This window comes from Mya arenaria, chromosome 16, assembly GCF_026914265.1.
Source record: "Mya arenaria isolate MELC-2E11 chromosome 16, ASM2691426v1".
In the NCBI taxonomy this organism is placed as follows: Eukaryota; Metazoa; Mollusca; class Bivalvia; order Myida; family Myidae; genus Mya; species Mya arenaria.
This window is the reverse complement of record NC_069137.1, coordinates 22119406-22142213: the sequence shown is the minus strand read 5'-3', so window position 1 is coordinate 22142213 and position 22808 is coordinate 22119406. Positions and strand designations below refer to the sequence as shown.

General features: G+C 35.2%; 1 protein-coding gene across 3 annotated transcripts; it reads left to right on the top strand.

Moving 5' to 3' along the window:
• Window positions 1–4568: 4568 nt before the first annotated feature.
• Window positions 4569–22808, top strand: LOC128221118 (heterogeneous nuclear ribonucleoprotein R-like). 3 transcript variants are annotated; one of them, XM_052929573.1, is made up of 17 exons: window positions 4589–4653; window positions 6928–6970; window positions 7815–7897; window positions 8563–8712; window positions 10595–10668; window positions 11342–11442; window positions 11867–12037; window positions 13117–13192; window positions 13718–13848; window positions 14646–14785; window positions 16074–16148; window positions 17415–17565; window positions 18428–18613; window positions 19772–19817; window positions 20526–20539; window positions 20606–20672; window positions 21657–22808. In XM_052929573.1, exons 2-17 carry the CDS (start codon window positions 6940–6942, stop codon window positions 21787–21789), a joined length of 1629 nt encoding a protein of 542 aa, XP_052785533.1. In that variant the 5' UTR covers window positions 4589–4653; window positions 6928–6939; the 3' UTR covers window positions 21790–22808. The 3 variants fall into 3 exon arrangements, with proteins under 3 accessions (XP_052785532.1, XP_052785533.1, XP_052785531.1); XM_052929572.1 differs by having other exon boundaries at window positions 4569–4648; window positions 20526–20672; XM_052929571.1 differs by having other exon boundaries at window positions 20526–20672.

Here is a 22808-nt window from a genome sequence, read left to right as displayed (position 1 = left end):
TCTAAAAAACCTGAAATAGCAGTTAAAAACATCCAACATACTCTAAATAACATAGAGACATGGAGTGAAAACTTCGGATTCAAAATAAACCCAAATAAAACTCAAGTACTCATAGTACACAAACAAAGAGTGAAACCACCGGAAAGCTCTCCAAACTTCCCAAAGCTAAAACTATGTAATCAAAAATTAACATACAACGAAAAAGCTATATTCTTAGGATTAACATTCGATAAATACCTAAAATGGGACTTACACATAAACTCACTCATTGCCCGATGCGAAAAGGACCTTAACCTCCTTAGAACTATCAAAGGAAAGGAATGGGGTACAGACAAAAAATGTTTATATACAATATATCAATCACTTATCAAATCAAAACTAGACTATGGAAGTATAGTTTATAACTCTGCTTCAAATGACAAACTAAAGAAACTACAAATTATACAAAATAAGGCATTAAGGATAATAACAGGTGCTTATCGAAGTACACGTACAATAGCACTACAAGCAGAATGTGGTGAACTTCCACTGAACTACCAAAGAGAAATAAATATGTTAAAATATTGGGTTAGATCCTCACGTCAAGATGATCTACCAATCAACAACAAATGTAACAGAGACCCAATCTTTGAACACAAAGCCAACAAATTAAAACTCTTTAAAGTGCCATACAGCCAGACAGTACTACCATTAGTGGAAGCATGTTCTCTCACAAAAAATAAAATAGCACAACCCCATTTCTTAAACCTAATCAATAAACAAGAACTCAATATAGACTTATGCTTAACAAAAGTTATAGACAAGAAAAAGGACCCTAATATTAACCGCCAAATAGTGAATGAACACATCAATAGCAAATATTACAACTCATGGCAGGTCTTCACGGATGGAAGCAAAGACCCGCACCTCCATTTGGCTGGGGCCGGGATAGTAGGCTTATCTCAAAATATGACACCCCTTTTTGAATGTGGGTTAAAATTTGACTTCAGGCTTTCTATTTATTCTTGTGAACTGGCGGCAATTGACCTTGCACTAAAAATGCTGCTCCAGCAAGCAGAAGCAAACAATATACACAACAAAGTAACAATACTATCAGACTCTTTAAGTGCACTCATGTCAATGAAAACAAGCTTTTCTAGGTCACGACCAGAAATTTTACAGCAAATACTTAATAATACTACACTGCTTCATGATCTAGGAGTGTCAATAACATTTGTCTGGATTCCTAGTCACATAGGTATCTTAGGAAATGAAATGGCTGATAAAATTGCAAAACAAGCATCAAGGCAAGGTTCACGAACAAACATCAAATTAAGCGTCCCTGAAGCATACAGCTGGATAAAGAAACTAACAAAAAACAAATTTGTAAGAGACTTTGAAGTATATAAACTTGAGCACAATTTTGAGTATGGGGAAATTAACACTACAATCAAAACATATAGTACTAATACACTAAAAGATAAAGTATACACACGACTTCGTTTAGGAACCAGTATGCTAGCTGCTGAGAATTATACAAATACTGACTGCTGTATCCAATGCGGAGACAAAGAAACATTCCATCACATTTTCTTTAAATGCCCAACTTATATGGAACAACGAGAAAGCCTGAAAATAGAACTTCTGAAACTAAATATGTCAGTCATCGACAGGTATCATCTGCTGTTTCCCGAACCTGATATAACAGAGAGGGTAAGGGAAGCAGTGTTTGCATACCTGTCGGGAATAAACTACCTAAACAAAATTTAATACCACACAAAACAAAAGGTTCTATAAGAAATAGGGTCTAAATAGCACAGCACTTATTAAACAACATATGCAAAACATGTTCATTGTATACGCCGTGTACCTGTTGTTGGGACCCTTTTTGAAAAGGGTGGTAATACAATGACTGTTTTAACATCAATAATAAGCACAAAGCATAAATAATAATCTTCAAAAAATAAAAAAAGCATGTTCATTGTATACGCCGTGTACCTGTTGTTGGGGCCCTTATCAAAAGGGTGGTAATACAATGACTGCTTTAACATCCCAAGGAAGCGAAAAACATACATTAATAATAACTTAAGAAATAAAACAAAATAAAATAAAAGGCACGTTCATTGTATACGCCGTGTACCTGTTGTTGGGGCCCTTTTTTAAAAGGGTGGTAATACAATGACTGCTTTAACATCCCAAGAAAGCAAAAAAACATATATTAATAATAACTTGAGAAATAAAACAAAATAAAATAAAAAGCACGTTCAATGTATACGCCGTGTACCTGTTGTTGGGGCCCTTATCAAAAGGGTGGTAATACAATGACTGCTTTAACATCCCAAGGAAGCAAAAAACATACATTAATAATAACTTGAGAAATAAAACTAAATAAAATAAAAAGCACGTTCATTGTATACGCCGTGTACCTGTTGTTGGGGCCCTTATCAAAAGGGTGGTAATACAATGACTGCTTTAACATCCCAAGGAAGCAAAAAAACATACATTAATAATAACTTGAGAAATAAAACAAAATAAAATAAAAAGCACGTTCATTGTATACGCCGTGTACCTGTTGTTGGGGCCCTTTTTTAAAAGGGTGGTAATACAACGACTGCTTTATCATCCAAAAGAAACAGAAAGCATAAATAATTTCTTTTTTTTCTAAGTAAAATATAAAGCACGTTCATTGTATACGCCGTGTACCTGTTGTTGGGGCCCTTTTCAAAAGGGTGGTAATACAATGACTGCTCAAACATCCTAATGAAGCTTAGAAAATAATTCCCTATAAGTAAAACTTTATCTTAGTGAGGGGCATCACGATCCCCTCCGGCGCCTTGCTTAGAGATACGTTCATTACAAACAACAAATATGGCAGGTTTACCTGACAACTACAAACACATTATATTATATTGAACAAGAATGAGCATAGAGGGAACGAAACGATAACCGGCACCTTAAGCGACACACACGATAGTGATTCACACGATGAACGAAATACTAAGCTAACAGCCAAATGTATATAGAATATTTATTGTTTTACATATTTTACCTTTTGGAATTACCGAAACATACGAATGGAATTCATGGATTTAAGCAGGTTATTTGGAACGATGAATACCAAATCGACTATCCATTATTATCAAGTCCGGTAAACAAACATTTCATTCCTGGAGTTATGAGATGAACGCGTATAAATTGGATCTCTACTACTTTTAGTAGCTATAAATTACTGATTTTCAATCTACATTATGGTGACAAAACATTTCTTTTCTTTTCTTCTTTCGTTTTCACATGAAAGGATAAGGTATTAAGGAGTATGATGATATACATCGATTTAACCATAAATTATTAAATGCAAGTCACCATAACCTAAAACGAAACCAAAGTATTTTTCGGGCGAAGTTGTCAAGAAAGAAAACCAATATCGGTATAAACTGTATAAAGACATTTTGAGTTAACAATTCTACCGATTTAAACCGTTACATCCATAATGCTATTAGAAGTCCATGATGATTTTACATGCTATGGTGATGGTGTTGTAATATAACGCTTCTGGTCCAGGTTTATTGTTAGGAAAAACAGTTTTTGATCCTAGCCCTAATTCATTCATTCACTTAAAGATATTGAAATTTTGAAAATATACATGGTTACGACCTATTGATAAAAAAAGAGAAGGCACTGGACCAGGGGCTACATACCTGTATATAGAAAGTATACTATGTATTTTTTTATCCCGCACATACATATTAAAATGGAAAAAATCGGGCGCAGGCAAAAAAAAAACAAAAAAACAAAAAAACCTATATTATTAATCATTATTATTTTTAAAAACAACCATAATAACCCTCTCTATATATGTACATGTACATTTAAAAAACATGTAGGCAAAGTAATGTCAACGCACTCTCTGGTCTTGAAGAATTTCCAATAAGTAAATAGTGAGGCAATAGTCGGGCATCGACAACATAGTGGTCAGTTCATATATATATTAGAAATATTAATACATATAGTGGGCAAAAAGTCCTGTTCTCACAACACTTTCTTGTCAATGAACTGACCGTGAGTCTTGCCCATCCTTCAAAAAAAATACCATTCTTACACGTAAATGTTTTTTAAGATACAAGACTGGAGAAATGAAACCATTTCAATATTCAGAGCTGCGGGACCTCCCTAGATGTCATTCATCGCAGGTTTCGCGGCCTTTTTGTTTAAAAAATTACTCCTTTGACGAATATCCCATCAACCGATGGGGGTAAAACTCCCCTTTTGGCTTCAAAATTCTGTTTAAGTCACACTTGGGGATGTGACGGGGTCAAGCCATAATGCAGCCATTATAGGGCGCGGGCAGACCTTTATAAACTCAACAACAACAACAACAACGCTTATCTAATGCTGAATGGTTGTCACAGCCACCCTGAATGCGGCAAGGAAGAGATAGTGACAACATGGTTTTGCCAGTAGTTCCAATGTACAACTGAGTGGGGAAAGATTGAACACTTATGTAGTATTTATTTGGATTTGTCTTCTGGGTCAAAAATAACGAGTGAACATGTAAAATTTGTTCAGATTGTCAATCAGTAGAGTGTAACCTTCTCTCTAACCAGTCCAGGCAAACTAATTCCGGAAAGCGCTGGATGATCGAGAAAAAAAATATTCTGAAAGACCAAAGGCAAAGTAACCCTATGCCTTTCTTAACACCTATGATACATACGCCTTTAATATAATTGAGGTCTTTTCCCGAGGGAACGTGACTTCACTTTGATTACATCCGTCAAACATGCAAAGTTTGAAATCTGCACATAATCGCGAAATAATGTGACATTTTGTAATGTTTCTTCGGCTGCAGGACTATAAAAACCACTTCCTAAGTGTTTCTTCCCTAGCTATCTCTGTTCACTACCAAATATAAATTTAAAATATAAATTGATAAACACCATCAGACTCTGTTTTCAACAAAGTTTCGCTCTTTTCATAAAAAAATAAATAATGTCACAGCATGAAAATTGTCGCAGACAAAAATTTCTTTTGTTTCGATGACAATAAAACAAAAGGAATCAACCTACTCACTCACAAAAAAAAGCCCAAATCGCTACAAAGTCTGTATTGCGTCAATTTGTTTGCAACCTTAACTTTCCTAAATTCGGATGCTCATATTCGGATAAGGTTATCAGAATACCTACCTGGTTGTGAATATGGAAAATTTATACCAAAGAGTAGGAGGTAACCATATCTTGCTTCAGTTTGCATGCTCTCTCATTAGTTTTGTTTGATGTAACGAGCAAATTATATGTTGAAACCACAGATTCCTTTGGTGATAATGCTTAAAATTTAAATAAGAATTCCCCGAAATGCAAACTGCCAAAAATAGTCAAATAATCAGCCAAAACAATTACCCTGCATCAAAAACACCAACTTGATCAGTTATTGATTGGGAGTGATTTTTTTTGGAATTAATTTTACCGCCTGTGCCTTGCAAATCTGGAAAAAAAGTCGACTGGGAAAATACAAAATGAAGCCATAAAACAGGAATATAATGGCAAATGTACATGTTTTAATTTTTTTATGCATACATTATGCTGTGAAAGAGTAAGTATTGTCAAGATTGTGTTTATATTTTAAGAAATTAATTGCTTTTTTATTCATTAACGTAATCTGCATTTTTCAAATTGGGAAAAAATATAAAATTTTGGGAAAAATAGACAGTTTTTCGCAAGGGGAAACAGCCTTTAAAAGGCAGTAAATTGCACCAAAAAAAATCACTTGGAACAAGTCGTAAAGAGAGTCATTAGTCTGATATCATTCAGCTGCATAAACAACGCTCTGTCATTGAAAATTAAGCAAACTGAAGCAAGGTACATATCAAATGGTTACCATTTGGTCATGAAATTGCAAGCGTCCCAGGAATCTGATCAAAGCCGACCTATTTTTCTCGCTATTGGATTTTTTTACATTAAAAAGTACTAGCGCCCGGGAGTTTGATCTGAATGCAATATTGACATGCTCCAGTTGTTTACATAAAATTACATTTAATTTTGCACAATTTGCCAAATTTGGTTGTGAAAATTTACAACTTTGTTATGCAAAATTTTGTGAAAGTGAAGTTGAACATAGGTTTTTTGAACATAGGTTTTCTAGATATAATGTCGTTTTCTAATTTCACATAATACAGTGAAGTTACTAATTGGCCCAGACCTTGACCACAGTACCAAAGTATCCACAATAGCATGCTTGATATACTGCCGCTCTTATCTCAGAAAATCAATAACGGATTCCATTAAGAATTTGAAACTGGAAGTATGAAATTTCTTGACATCAATATTGGAAGTTTTCCTCTAAAATATGTAAGTTTATGCCACTGGAACTCTAAGGATTTTCCACTATTGTCCAACTAGATACTTTAAGTGTTAAATAATTCATAGCTATAACTTTCAAACTTCACAAAATTGTATTTAAACAATTGGTTTTACTTCATGACTTATGGAAAATGTGGCCATAAAGTAACATACCGGTAAACACCAGGTTGATATTCTTAACTTCCAAGCCTTCGCTTTTTCAAGTTTTCTCAATAATATAGGAAGTTAATGTACTTCCAAGGACTCAACTTTGGAAGTTTGGCACATTTATAGAGTTATATACTTTCAAACTTCCTTTAACGGCAGCCCTGTAATGATGATGCTCTAGTGCTGATCGAACAGGCTCTAAAGGGCGCTAACATCATTGTAAAATAGAAGAAAAAAAACACTGTTGCCGTAAAATTCATCAAATTGTTCATTATTTATTAATTCAAAAACACTAGTGATTAAACTCAGGCTTGTTTTAAAACTTTATCTTGATTCTTGATGACTGATACTCTTCAAAAGGTCATACTCATGATTAGTTTTACCTATTAGAGCCATGACAGAGCTACAATTAGAGTTCATATGTGTTTGTATGTATTTGTTTTTTCAGATCTGATAAGCCATGTCGGAGTCGGAGGAAAATGTTAAGGAAGGTATTACTACTAAGTTGTTACAGTAAGGCCTAAAAAAAAATACATTTGGTTCGGGTTACCCGACCCTACCTACGGAATAGGCGCCGACCCTAACGATTTTATAGTCAGTTTGAAAAAAAAATAATTTTTTTTTTTGCTTTTCAATATGTAGTTTTAAACCTTAATTGCTTATATAGAATTTAACTTTAACACCATTCTCCAATGATGAAAATGACATTCTTATATAAAGCCTAATAAAAAAAAAAAGCTTACCTACCCTACCTATTTTTGAAAAGGATGTAACCCTAACCAAACAATTTTTTTTTTTAGGCCTAACAGTTATTCAGTCATTGTATTAGTCAGAATGTCCAAATTTTGAAATAGATTATAGTACACTATGATACAGTGCACCATCCAGGATTTGAAAAAAAAGCAGGGTGCTAGGTCAGAAAGGGCACTTTTGATCAATGATGCTCATTGAATGAGCCTTATTTGGGCATTTGCCAGGGTTGATGATCTCATACATGTTCTGGTATATGTGCTCTAACTACTTTCACTACTAATAGTTTATAATGAATACCTTAGCTGTTATCTTTAGTGTCAGAATTGTGTATATATATTTATTATTTTTATACAGTAACTTATTTCTGAAAATTGACTTGACAATATGTAGTTCATTCTGAGTGTGTGATAAGGTTATTGTTGGTCGTCCGTCGTCAACATTTTCCTTCAAACAATTTCTTCTCTTTAAACACTGAAACAATTTCAATCAAACTTAACAGGATTGTTTCATGGCAACTGTTTGTACAGGATGTAAATTAAAATTGCTTAAACTTTTTATTAACAATTGTTCTGCTTTCTTCAGCGGAGATGGAGGTAGTAGAGGAGGAGAAGTCCGCAGAAGAGATAGAATGGGAAAACAATGTGAAACAATCGCCACAGTTTAATGTAAGTATGATGATTATATGGAGAGAAATATATGGAGGATAATTGGGCCAAAAAACGCAAAACATGTGGTTCAGGTTACCCAACCCTATCTACGGAATAGGCGCCGACCCTATCGTTTTTATTGTGTTTGAAAAAAAAAATGAAAAACTAAATTTAATTGCTTTTCACTTTGTAGTTGGAAACCTTAAATGCCTATAGTACAGAAGATAACTTTTAGCACCATTATCCAATGATGAAAATGACATTCTTAAATAAAGCCTAATAAAAAAAAAAGAAAAAAAAGCCTACCTACCCTACCTATTTTTGAAAAGGATGTAACCCTAATCAAACAATTTTTTTTTTTAGGCCTTGAAAGTTTCAGTGTAAGATCGTTATATGTTTTACGAGTGGCGCATAAATAAGAATGTAAACTAGATCGATGATTACATACAATTTGGTTGTAATCATCCCATTAAAACATATCCTCGATATCATGAAGTAACATCGGGAAATTTCATTGCTTGATTTTCATTATTAATTTTTTTTTGAATGGTGGCGGGGGATGACATTTTCTTAGATTACTGTTTCATTGTGCTCATGCTCTATCTTATTGCCTAAGGGACCATATGTTAAAACTTCTGCTAAAAAACTCAATTTATAAGTAAATAATAAACATTATTTTCCAGGAGCTGTTACAAGCCAACCTTGATGCTGAGGTCATCTTCGAGATGTTTAAGCTTATTGAGCGTGGGATGTTCGCGTATACAGATATCGACGAAATTGTGAGAAAGACGATCTGTAGACTTACAAAGAAACAAGGAGTCCAATTTTTCAAGGTAATTTTTTTAGGGATAATACTCATTTTTTTTTATGCCCCCGAAGGTGGGAATAATGAAAATCAAGCAATGAAATCGCACCGTCCGTCCGTACGTCCGTCCGTCCGGCTCTGTAACTTTCCCTTGTATGGACAGATTTTAAAATAACTTGCCACATGTGTTCCACATACCAAGACGACGTGTGGCGTGCAAGACTTGTGGTCCCTACCTCAAAGGTCAAGGTCACACTTGGTGTTTATTCACAATGAAGTGCTGCATATAAGGACATAGAGTATAGGTTGTCGTGTCCGGGCTGTAACTTTCTCTTGTATGGACAGATTTTAATATAACTTGCCACATGTGTACCACATACCAAGACGACGTGTCGCGTGCAAGACCCGTGTCCCTACCTCAAAGGTCAAGGTCACACTTAGTGTTTATTCACAATGGAGTGCTGCATATAAGGACATAGAGTATAGGTTGTCGTGTCCGGGCTGTAACTTTCCCTTGTATGGACAGATTTTAAAATAACTTGCCACATGTGTTCCACATACCAAGACGACGTGTCGCGTGCAAGACCTGTGTCCCTACCTCAAAGGTCAAGGTCACACTTAGTGTTTATTCACAATGGAGTGCTGCATATAAGGACATAGAGTATAGGTTGGCGTGTCCGGGCTGTAACTTTCCCTTGTATGGACAGATTTTAAAATAACTTGCCAAATGTGTTCCACATACCAAGACGACGTGTCGCTTGCAAGAACCTTGTCCCTACCTCAAAGGTCAAGGTCACACTAAGTGTTTATTTACAATGGAGTGCTGCATATTAGGACATAGAGTATAGGTTGGCGTGTCCGGGCTGTAACTTTCCCTTGTATGGACAGATTTTAAAATAACTTGCCAAATGTGTTCCACATACCAAGACGATGTGTCGCGTGCAAAACCTGTGTCCCTACCTCAAAGGTCAAGGTCACACTTAGTGTTTATTCACAATGAAGTGCTGCATATAAGGACATAGAGTATAGGTTGTCGTGTTTATTCACAATGGAGTGCTGCATATAAGGACATAGAGTATAGGTTGTCGTGTCCTGGCTGTAACTTTCTCTTGTATGGACAGATTTTAAAATAACTTGCCACATGTGTTCCACATACCAAGATGACGTGTCGCGTACAAGAACCATGTCCCTACCTCAAAGGTCAAGGTCACACTTAGTGTTTATTCACAATGGAGTGCTGCATACAAGGACATAGGGTATAGGTTGTCGTGTCCGGGCTGTAACTTTCTCTTGTATGGACAGATTTTAAAATAACTTGCTACATGTGTTCCACATACGAAGACGACGTGTCATGTGCAAGACCCGTGTCCCTACCTCTAAGGTGAAAGATACACTAAGTGTTTATTCACAAGGGAATTCTGAATATAAGGACATAACAATGTAGGTTTTCAAGTATGGGTGGTATTTTTTTATGTTCAGAGGCAATTTAAAATAACTTGCCATATATATTTGACACGTAAAGGCAAGATCAACTTTTCATGTACTGACCTTGTTCGTAGGTCAATGTCACATTCGGGGGCATTCGTCACATACTGTGACAGCTCTTGTTTAATCATTTTTTAACACATTGGAACTTATTTACAAATGTCAGATCACACAGATGAATCTTTGCAGTTTTTGCGTATTTTTCCAATTTGAAATTTTAGTGGGTTGCCTACCATGTAAATCCCAGTCTAAAATAAGCATCGGTATATCATTCTATAATTATGTATATGTACTTATCACATGACTTCCACATGCTAAATTCTGCTACATAATTCACATATTTGGAAATATTCCCAATAATCTATTATAATTAGAACTGATTTTTAATCTCTGCTTTTGCTCATGATGTTTTCTTTGTCCTTCAGGTGCTTGGCACCAAAGACCTCTCGTACATTGCCAGGAAGGGGCCATACTTGTGTTCACAGATCAAGATATTCAAGTAAGGGTACTATTTTTATACAGTTTTCAATATTTTTAGCCAGGTTATTAGAATTGGGATGTCGTTGGTCAGGAGGGCAACATTGGTTTCCGCCCAACAACTTTATGGAATTGAATTGATGGAGAGTCACTTAAGTTAGACATTTGGATGAAGAAGTCCGAATTCTTATACTATTGATTTGCATAACAATTTTAAACAAGCCCTGTTATATAAAATTCAGAATTTAAGCAAGCCCGGAAGACATTTTACCAGTGCAGGGCTTTCAGGCGTGTGTTAATTTCGACCACTGGATAGTGATGAAATTTGGTGTGTAGGAAGCTTATGTGAAGAGCTAGCTTGGGATTGCTTTTGAGGGTGTGTGGTCAGGATGTTGCAGGAGGTTTAATCCCCCTTTGAAATTTGTCTTTGCAGGAGGGGGCTTAATCCCCCTTTTGAAGTTTAGCTTTTGTCGCAGGGGGCTTAATCCCTCTTTGACCCCCAATTAGAACCTTAGGTACCCCCCAAATATATCACCAAAATGGTTTCAGCCCGTCACCAGCCGGGTCAATCACATTCCTGAATTTCAACAAATACAGAGACCTAATCCAGGACTATAGGTTCAAGAATTCAATTAAGATTGTTTACAAACCAAAATGTATGGAAAACTCATCAACCTTGCGCTTCTTGTTCACAGCTACTACATACAGCAAAAGGCAACCATCTTTAATGGCCCAGATCAGCAGAAAGTCCAGGAACTCCTTGATAGGACCAACTATAGCCTTAAAGTTTCCACAGGTACGATTTTTCAATTATTATTCATCCGACGATGGAGAATCAAGCTGTAGTATTCATTATGATAAATTAGCCGTTTCGCTCAATTTCAATGAAAAATATAAGAATAAAAAAAAAATCCATTATTTTTGCTTAAAAACCATGTTGCGCACAGAGTAGGCACTAGTTTAAACTTTTCAGTCTGAAATTTTTTGTTGCTGAGAACGGTGCTGTTAAGTTCCTAGAAGTTTAAAAAGGTATCGAGTACAATACACAAAGTAATAGAAAAGTGCATGAAGTAAAATCTTAATGATTAAGAATGGGCAGAGTCAGCGTAGCTTTCTCCCAAAATTGGGACAGAAATACTTGAGCATCAGAAAATATTTGTTTCCAAAACACTACTGAGTTTTGTTAAATTCTCGCTTAAAATTCATAACTTTTTTTATAGGAATGCGTCAGTACGGTGGCCCGCCGCCAAATTGGGACGGGGAACCACCCGAACATAGAGAAATATCGGTCTCCAAAATCCCGCCTGATTGGTATGAAGATAAACTGGTCCCGGTGTTTGAAAAGTTCGGGAGAATCTATGAGCTCAGGATCATGATAGATAACATTACAGGTATGTGTTGGACTAGTTTGGCTGTGTGTTTCTATAGTATCTTATGTGTAAGAAACAAACATATTTGTTTTGTTATTTAATAAGACGATATGGAACTTGTGAACAATTAGAGGCAATATATCCACTCAGATCTTCATGAAACTTATATCTATGATAATTTGCCTCAATGAAATCTTGTCTAAGTTTCAAACTAGGTCACATGGGGTAAAAAACTAGGTCACTAGGTTGAAACCTTAGTAACATTCTAGAGGCTTTATTTTTGCAGTATTTCTAGTCCAATCTGGCCTTGAAATATTTTGTTAGTTAAAAACTTCGTAACATGGGGTCAAAATCTAGGTTACAAGGTCAAATCTAAATGACACACAATATAAGATATTCTTTCATTTTAAACAGTTGCAATCAAACTCATATTTCATATCAAATGGTCATAAAAGTTCTCCACAGCTGTAGCACATGTTTTTATTGGAATATTTCACCAACACAGATTTCCATGCCATCTACTTAACTTAATTTTTTGCCGGGGATATGAATTCAACCAACTTGCTTGTTCAACAACATTTTGTCATATGCTTATGTGCTTGTTTTTATTAAGATTTTATTGTAATAGACCCCTGTGTTCTATAGTATGTAAAAGTGATGTTCCGATGATCGATTATAATCGAAAATCGATTGGTTGGGCCTGAAATCGGCGACAATCGATAGTATTTAGTTATAATCGATTATCAAAAAAAAAAAAAAAAAAAAAATATTAGTGTTCAGATGTTATCTTTAACAAAATGGCTGATGAAAAAAGCCACAATGAGCAAGAAAATGAACTATTTTTTATACAACAACACTTAATAACTTCAATCATAGACATAAGGTATATGCATATAGTGATTAAGGGTTTAATACTGTACATGAATAAAACTACAACTCAGGTACTATCTAGTATTTTAAAAACCGATTGTACTATCGATAATCGAATACTTGAGTGGAACCGATTATCGATAGTAAAATTGCAACCGATTCCCAACACTAGTATGTAATATACACAATGGATGTTAACTCCATCATTTTCTATTCCATCCACCTTTCAGGGTTGACGAGGAACTTCTGTTATGTGAAGTATTGCGATGAAACTGAAAACATCGCAGCTCTCGACAAGATCGACATGTAAGCATCAAATTGTATTGCATCTTTTTTTAACTAAAAGCTTCTGTGAACATTTCGGTGTCCATGTCGCTCTGTGCTTTGGCGGCATCTTTCAAAAACTTTAACTTTGGCAATAACTCTTAAAAAGTTTAATAAATTCAAATGGATCTTGGTAAACAAGTGCTGGAGAAAATATGCGGCATGCACCTCTAAAGGCACATAACTCTGGCTTTAATAATTGTCTAGTCATGTCCCTTTTTTAATGAAAAACAGCCGACAAGTGTTGGCAAACGCACATCAGCAAAATTGTTCTTTTTTTTCTTAAATGTGCAGTAATCGAGGGGTGAATGCGAAAAGGTTGTAAGTGACATTAAATAAAGAAGCAGATAGAACCTTTTCGCTTTCACCTGGCGAGTTGTAAATTACATATTTCTCTTTTCACCATGATACAGTATAAAATAACAAGTATAAAAACGGAATCAATAATATGTTAAATTAAAAAGACTTGGTCCAATTGGATATTAAAAGGTAACTAACTAATTTCAGGCTGGAAATTGAGGATGGCATCGAACTGAAGGCCAATTTCTCCTCGTGCAATAAACGACTATTTGTTGGCAACCTGCCCAAAACAGAAACTGCTGAGGCATTAAAGCAGACTTTCGAGCCATTTGTGGAAGGTAAGATTGCAGTTATTTTCTGATAAATTTGGAGTTGTCATTCGGCCATATACATTTATTGACTTTTTATACATACACTGAACTGTATTAGAGTTGGCCTTGCACATTTCTTTTTTTCATTAATTTACGTAAACTGTGGTCACTGAATTGGGAAAAATTAAGAATTTTTGGGAAAATGGACACATTTTTGCAATAGGGAATCAGCCTTTGAAATTTAAGGCAGTAAGATGCACCAACAAAAATCACTGAAACATTGGTCCGAAGGTGTTCTTATACATTTAAAAGCCATTGAATATTCTTTCCTTAAGCCTATAGTTAATGGCCCACGGCAGCTAGCTTAGGGAGTTTGCGTATTCCACACGTTTACTGGCCATATAACTACATGTATAAACACTGATATTTTTGATAATCGAAGCATTGTTTTATTTTCACCATAAACTTTTTCCTGTTATCTTTCTCTAGGGCTTATGGGTTCCAGAGAGTTTCCTTTGATGAAATGGTTTTCTCAGCGTAGACTTGATAATATAACCTATATTTCTATGGTTTACCCGTGCCAAAGTGTTTAACTGACGAAATGAAGGACCAGGTTTAAGAATCGAGGCTTTCTTTCACACCATATACTTTATACTATTACTAAATAAATGAACAAAACTGACTGGATTTTTCAGGGCTTACAGATGCGGAAGTGTTTGTCTCTGACGAAATGAAGGACCAGGTTTAAGAATCGAGGCTTTCTTTCACACCATATACTTTATACTATTACTAAATAAATGAACAAAACTGACTGGATTTTTCAGGGCTTACAGATGCGGAAGTGTTTGTCTCAGAAGAAATGAAGGAAGAGGGCTTGAAGAATAGGGGCTTTGTTTTCCTCGAGTTTAAAAATCACGGAATGGCAGCAGATGCTAAGAGAATTATACCAGGAATAGGAGAAAAGGTATTATAATGTTTTAAATCGATTGTATTTTTCGGTCAGTTGATTAAAGGGACTTGACACCAGATGGTCCCAAAATCAGAAAATTCAGTATTTTCTCAAAACGAGCCTCGAATTGACAATACGAGCTAGTAGGAGGCCCTTTAAAACATCATAATTAATAAAACTGATATTTTGTCATTGTTGCAGCTGAGTTGACCCGTTTAAAAAATAGGGCATATTGGTTTCCAGGGTGTGCATACTTAGCATGTGAAGTCACGTGACAAGTACTGATACATATTTCCATGCGACCCGGTATATTTAAAGTAAATGGGATTTACTTGGTAGACAAACCCAGTAAATTTTTGATTTGGAAAAATATGCAAAAACTTTGAAAGATACAAGCCATGTGATACATCTGTTATTAAGATTCAACGTACACAATTTCAATTTAATGTAAGTTTTTGACAATTTTCTTTCAGTTGTATCGTCGGGTGTCTAGTCCCTTTAAAGAAATCCAATGTACAGTTTTGTGAATTTTGGATACCTGGTGACTCCATATTAATTTGTCTCAGAATCAGCTCATATTGGCATCAGTGCCTTCAATTCACTCATTTAAGATAACTCACAATAGAACAGATCTCAATTGTTTGGTAAACTGCCGAAAATTTCATTTTTCCTTAAGCGTGAGTTACCCTTTTAGTCATAAAATATCAATTTTCAAACGTAGATATGAAAACTGCGATCTGCTCTTTTGTCAGCATTTTTTTATCAATGGTTTCCAGACATTTACGCAAAAAAATGGCTCATTCCAAGACATGAATAAAAAAAGTTGTTAAAGCAATCAATCTGTGAGAGTACAGCTTTAAGACAGGATCTTTGCTAAATCTTCAGCAATTGGGCTTTTCCTTCTGGTTTGTCAATTAAAGATGCACTCTTACTCCCAAATAAGATTTTATAACACAATTAATAAAAATGTTTAAATATACCAAAAAGGTCGAATGAATGTCGAAAACAATGGTTCTTATGAAGGATACCGAGTTTAATTTGGAAGAAAGGTACAGAAAACACAGTATTTCTACCTTATGAGACGATAGTGGATCACAGTAAATCTTTTAGCATTCACCAATCATTTAATATTTTTGTGTTTTCAGCTATAAAATAAGTAACATGGTTACAATCTTGTATTGTTTTCCATAAATGCACTATTTTGTAAGTAGTTCAAGGTTTATCACTCAAATTTTATGTTTGTCATACATGTGTATGAATCGATTTTGAATAAGATTTTCACTTTAACATTTTAATATTTCAGATATATGAAGGCAAATTACTGAAGGTTGAATGGGCCGAGCCGGTTTATATTCCCACATCTGAGGAATCGGCCAAGGTATATTTCTTCATAAAAATATGCATCATAAGTCAGTAAGCAAGATGTGCTCTAAGTGTGTGTGTTAATATGTACCGTATTTTCTCGACTATAAGGCGATTCGCTTATAAGACGGCCCCCTAACTTTGCCCATGAAATCTGGTGCTTTTTGTTTCGACTCGCTTATAAGACGGGGTCAATTTTTAAGCAAATCTAAAATGCTAAAATTCTTCCTAATGTGTAAAAATGTTCAAGCTCAACGGACAATTATCGACTTTCGCGGTAACTGTTTTTGTTTTACTCAAAGAAAATGGCGTGTGAGCTCTCTATTTGGAGGTAGGTTAAAAATGAGTACATGGTTACGCGTTTAAGTTTGCAGGTCGTTACTTATCGGAATTTTAATAATTACTCAATAACAACATATGTTTGTTTTAGTTTATTTTTTTATTGAAGACACCAATGAAGTTCTTCGGCAAAATAAATGGCTTCAATAACATAACTGCGAAAAGCCGAGGCATGAATAGGTGTTTGTTTAGCAATAATGCTTTAGGCAATATTGTCCCTTGATTGGCGACGAACATAAAGGATTCATATTCGCATTGTCATTTGTTTGCTTAATCAAATTGACAGTTAGGTACCTACATCATATTAAGATTCCAATTTATTGATTTGATATATCGGTTAAACTAATTATACTGACACGCGCCGTGAGAAAAAATGCAGATATAACGGTACACTGTGTGACGTCAGAGCACGCGCGGTGAAGAGATTTCGTGTTGTTGTTTACTTAATTGCCCCATACTTGTATCAGCAGACGATATACTGGATAGACGAATACACTATGTAAAATTTACTGATTTTGACTTGAATCTTTTTTTAATATTTTATCGACTCGCTTATAAGACGGGTCCCCTACTTTTGGGGTAAAAATCGGGACCCAATTTCCCCGTCTTATAGTCGAGAAAATACGGTAGTTTAAATTTAAAATATGATTAGGGCTATTCTAGTCAAATATATAACACATGGGGGGGGGGTGCATAATATAAAAGTGCCTTCCCCTCCGGAGGTTATGTGTTTAAATGGAATAGCCCTTATAATTTCATACACAATTGACATTATTTCATCAATTTGGCACAAAACCATTAATTAAATCAAAATTATTTTCAGCCCGATACAATGGGCCCTTTTTCCATAGCACCATGTCCCTTTTTCTGCAGAACCCTGTTGTTTTTAAAACTAAAGACTAAATCCCTAAAAAACACACCTATATACCATTTTGTTCTTCAGGTAAAAGCTGTTCATGTCAGTAACCTGTCCAAAGATGTTAATGAGGATATTCTGAGGACAAAGTTCGAGCAGTTTGGGAAATTATTCCATGTGCAGAAAGTTCGTGACTACGCATTCGTTCACTTTGAGTATCGGGATGATGCGTTAAAAGGTAATGTGGTATTTCTTTAGGGTTTTTAACAAAATATTTTATTATCTTATTGAAGCACTGGCCTCAATTTCTCAAAACTTCTGAAGCCCCTTATAACAGGATTAAGCTAAGCTCACTATTTTTGTCTTTCAATAATTTGCGTAATATTTAGCTTCTGTAAGAGGTTTTAAGATTCAGAAAGGAATTATCATTATAATAATCACAATACATGACTTTTCATTAATCAAAATCCAATTTAATTTTAATTATGTACTTTGCTTTATGGAAATAAGCTACTTAAGCCTGTTAAGCTTAAGAAGTTTCGAGAAATCGGGGCCAGGTGTCTATTAAAGCAAAGATAACTACATGTACATCACAATTGATGAATAGGTTAAGTAGTCATTTATTTGCATCCAAAAAGGTAAGTTAATGGTCCTACTATCCCTTCTTTTTGCTCTTATTCAATATCCCTATTATACTCGAATTTAAAAAAAAAAAATCCTCCCATTTTTATCCTTACTTTTTTGTTATCAGTCACTGTAAAGGCTGACCATAGAAAAAAGAGGAATTTAAATATATATATACATGAATTTCCTCACATTTTCAAACTTCCCTTTAAGCAATGGAGGAAGGGGGTGTGATGGACCATTGGACAAAGAATACAGTGAATATATACATGAATTTCCTCACATTTTCCCTAAGCAATGGTGGGAGGGAGTGGGATGGAACATAGGAAAAGAGAATAGTGAATATATACATAAATTTCCTCACATTTTCAAACTTCTTGCAGCGACCGAGGAAGGCGATGGAATAGGCCATGGAAAGAAGAGAATTGTAAATATAAATACATGAATTTCCTCACATTTTCTAACTCATCTTTCAGCGACCGAGGAAGGTGATGGGATGGAAATATGTGGGTACAAAGTAAACGTAAGGCTGTCAACATCGGGACCAATGAAACGTAAGATCAAACGGAAAAATGAGATGGCGCGTCTCCGAGGGGAGTTTGGGTTTGGAAAGAGGAAGGAAAGACAGCCTCCGCCACCCCCAAGAAATTTTGGACGAGGAGGTAGGATAAGTTTCGGGCCCAGAGAATCAAGATTTTTATAAATAAAAAAAAAAAAATTAAAATTGGGCTGGTGTGGTTTTATTTCTCAAAATTTCTTTTTTTAGTGTGATTTCTGTTCGGTTTTCAGAGCAAAAATGTTTGGTATTGTCATAGCCTTGATTTTGTTATGGTCATCGTGTAAAAACTTGGCCATAATTCAAAGAAGATATTAAAACTTGGTACACATGTTGCCAGAGACAAAGCACATGATGTGTATAGACTGACCCATAACTTCTTGTTCCAATAATTGTTAAGTTACGTCTCGTGTTTGACTGAAATTTCTTTAAAGGCCTAGTTTAAGGAATGTTTGGCATGATAATCCCCTGCTGTGCATCTCCTGCTAATTGCACTGGTGTCACAGTAGGGGCCAATTTCCTGTGTATTCGTTTATTGGCTCAGGGCCATTTAGGGTCCATTTCTACCTTAAATTATCCCAAACTGCACAGCAGGATACTCAGATCAGAGATCTGATAAGACAATTAGGCAATTAGATTAAGATCAATTAACAGAGGTTGTGTACAATACACATTGTGTTTTTTTTTTTGGGGGGGGGGTCACTTATAGAAGGCTTAAACTAGGCCTTTAATAGATGTTTTCCTTCGTTTGGACGCACTATTGTTTAACAATCAATCAAACCTTACAAAATTGTTAATAACCATGTGAACGTCAGCACACTCTTTAAAAAAAAAAATCATAAAATAACCTGTGATATATATACAAATTTAATTTTATGCTTTCTGGCGGTTAATAGAGATTTATCAGTGAAATCAAATTTGATATTTCACCTTTTCAAACAGTGAAAATATAAATTTGATATTTTCACTGTTTTGAAAATGAAGCCCGTTCTTATATCAAAAAATCAAACTTAAGTGAGCACATGGCTGGGACAGAATTTTAACAAATATATTCCTTAAATGACTCAAATATAGCCCCATTTCTGGGCATATTATAAAAAGAAAAATGTTTGATTCAGTGTAAGATGACAAAATATCTAAACCAACCATAAATATTTCACCCATTTATCCTCTATATAGAAGTCTTTGAAGTTGAATGTTATTCCTTTCATGTTATTCATAAGATGTTGCTATGGTTACTCATAACATGTTGCTATGATTACAGGAGGAGGTGGTTTCCGTGGCAACCGAGGTTTCGGCGGAGGAAACAGGTTAGTTGCTATGGATTATTTTACATAAAGTTGGCATCATCGACTTCTGCTTGTAAAAAACTTGCAATAACATAGTCCCAATATACTGTGAAATCATTAATGTTCGTGGGGCATTAATGTTCGTGGGTTGGGTGATCCACGAATTCAAGATCCCACGAATCAAATTAATTGGCATGTCGTACCACATTAGCGAGTGTCATAAACCGAGTGACGTAGAAGACGGAAATCTCGGGCCAGCGCGTGGATATTATGCAGACGATCTAGGACGATCGCATCTTCGATTTTTTTTTTTTTTCAAAAATGAAAATCCACGAATTCAAGTACCCACGAAATTGTTTTTTTTCGGCAAACCACGAAATTTCATGCCCACGAACATTAATGATTTCACAGTAGAATGAATGAATGTATTATGAGTGAAGCACAGGTATTTAAGGCACTACTTTATCGCCATTTTCGTCAATATAAGCTACCCTTATCTTAGACGATATTAACTACCTTGATATCTAATGATATTTAATTAGTTACCTCTATTTTAGCTCCAGTAATGGCCAATATTGAAAAAACACCCAAATGGCCATGTTCAATTATTTTGGTTGTCTGGGTAATGCACAGCACGAATCAATGTGCCATTTTCGGCCTTACCACCCTGTCCTTTTTAAGACCTGGTTAAAACCCTAGTATAGTCAAACCAATGTATTGTTCTTCAAGGTTCGGCGGTGGTGGTGGTGGTTACGGTGGCGGCGGTGGATTTGGTGGCGGTTACGGTGGCGGTGGTGGATATGGTGGAGGAGGTGGTGGATATGGTGGACAGAAGCGTCGCTTTGACGATAGGGGAAACGGAGGATATGAAGATAGGTAACTATGAGAAAAGTTTTAAAATTAGAATGAAGCAAAGAAATAGTGCATTTTTATGTTTTAAGTTATTTTTCAAGAATAGGGATTCGAAGGATTTTTATGTTGTTGGGTTTTTTTCAAAAGAGGGGATTCGATAGAAGTTTATGTGAAATTTTTTTTCATCAAGAAAAGGGATTTAAAGGATTTTTATGCTGAAGCTTTTTTGAAAAGATTTTTTAGAAAAAAAAAACTTAAAGTGGAGCATGGTAGCGTATTATATTATACTCTAACTTACTATTTTTGGAATCAGTTAAAAACATTTTTTAAATGATTTTGTATATAGGAAAATATTATCAATTGTTTTGTAATGATGTAAAAAAGAGGGGCGTTAAAAAAAAGTGTCAGAAAACTTATATCTACAAACATAAACAAAAAGCATTGAAACTCATGGTATGTCGATCACAATAGGGCATAGTATTGATGTAAAAAAAACTCATTAATAGTCAAAGGTTGGTTAATAAGTCGAAGGCAGTTTTTATGGCAACGCCACAAAATGCTACCTGGTACAAATATCCCACATTGGGATTGATTTCCTTCAACTATCAGTGTTCTCAATAAGAACCGGCTGCCGGCCAAAATGGATGGTTCAAATGGCAATTGGGCCGGTTAAAATTTGGAAAACTAAATGAATTTTAAATAGAATAAGTAGAAGCAGGTCGGTTACTTTACTCTTTGAGACGGTTCAACTGAAACTTATTGAGAACCCTGACTATTCAATAAAATGTCGGGATGGTCCAGAGCAAGTATGTCCGCCTCCCCAAACCAAAGGTTCGATCCTCAGTCGGGGAACGTTCTTGTGCCCTTACGCTTGGACACTCAGTACTGGTGAATTTGACCAAGGAGGTGGACTCAAGAGTGTTTAACATGAGCTGTTGGCTTTCTTCATAGTCGAGCCAAAATATATTGCAATAACCTAACTATTCATATAATCCTCCCTGTTTACAGGTACAGCAATTATGGCGGTGGCTTCAATGGCGGCTATGGTGGTGGCGGCGGTGGATATGGGGGTGGTGGCGGTGGATACAGTCGGGGTGGGAATCGATTTGGGCAGGGTGGGGGAAAGTTTCCCAGATACTAGGCCTAGCAACCAACCCCACAAGGAGAGTGACTGGAGTCTTTGACTTCTTTAATTCCGTCAATGGTTTTGATATTTCCGTGGACATTTGTGTTATAGGGAAAATTACTTGAACATTGTTCATTTCAATGTAAATCAAGTTCCTATTGATCATTGCAAGGAATAATCCCTGTATACTAGGCCCAGCAGCAATTATCATGGTGAGATTCACTTTGTGACACAGTGAACAGTTTTTGATGCAGAAACTTGAGATGCAGAAAACAGTTTTATGAGAGATGTGAACTGTTCGTGTGAATTTTGTTCAATTTCATTTTAAATCATGATACTGTGATGTCTTTGAATGGAAGCATTTAGGAGATTTTAGTGGTTGAAATAAACCCATTGGTATTGCTTGTGTGAAACAGTCAACAGTTTTTATTTGGAGGCATTCAACAGTTTTAGCAAAAGTTTGAACCATGATAACAGTTTTCTAGATATTTGTCAGATCAGTAAACAGCCATTTGTGGTAATTAATAGTTTCTGATTATAAATACCTGATCATACATTTATCAGAATCAGAAAAAATGTTTTTCACCATTACAACAAAAAATTGTTTTATAAAAGCAATAAGTTGACGCAGTGAAAAATTCTTCAAAAGAACCATCCATTTGTATAAATTCATTTTCTGTATGAAAGAAATTATGGTTTTGCATGATAGCTCTTTATAAACATTTGGAATGAAATGAAATATGTGTTTCTTTGAAATTAGATTTTGTAAATTGTATTCATCGTTATCAATATAGATGTAAACATCATAAATCACTACTGAAAACAGTTGATTTATTTTTGTGATCACAAGTTGCAAAGTTTGCATTACTGCTGTTAGAAAACCTTTTTTTTTGACCAATTAATGATTTTATTTTGTATATTTTTTTTTTGCGATGCTTTTTTATTATCCATATCATGAGTCATCAAGTGTTCGTTCATGTGCTGTACTTATTTTCCATTATCATTTGGGATTTTCCAATAAAATAATAAAATTG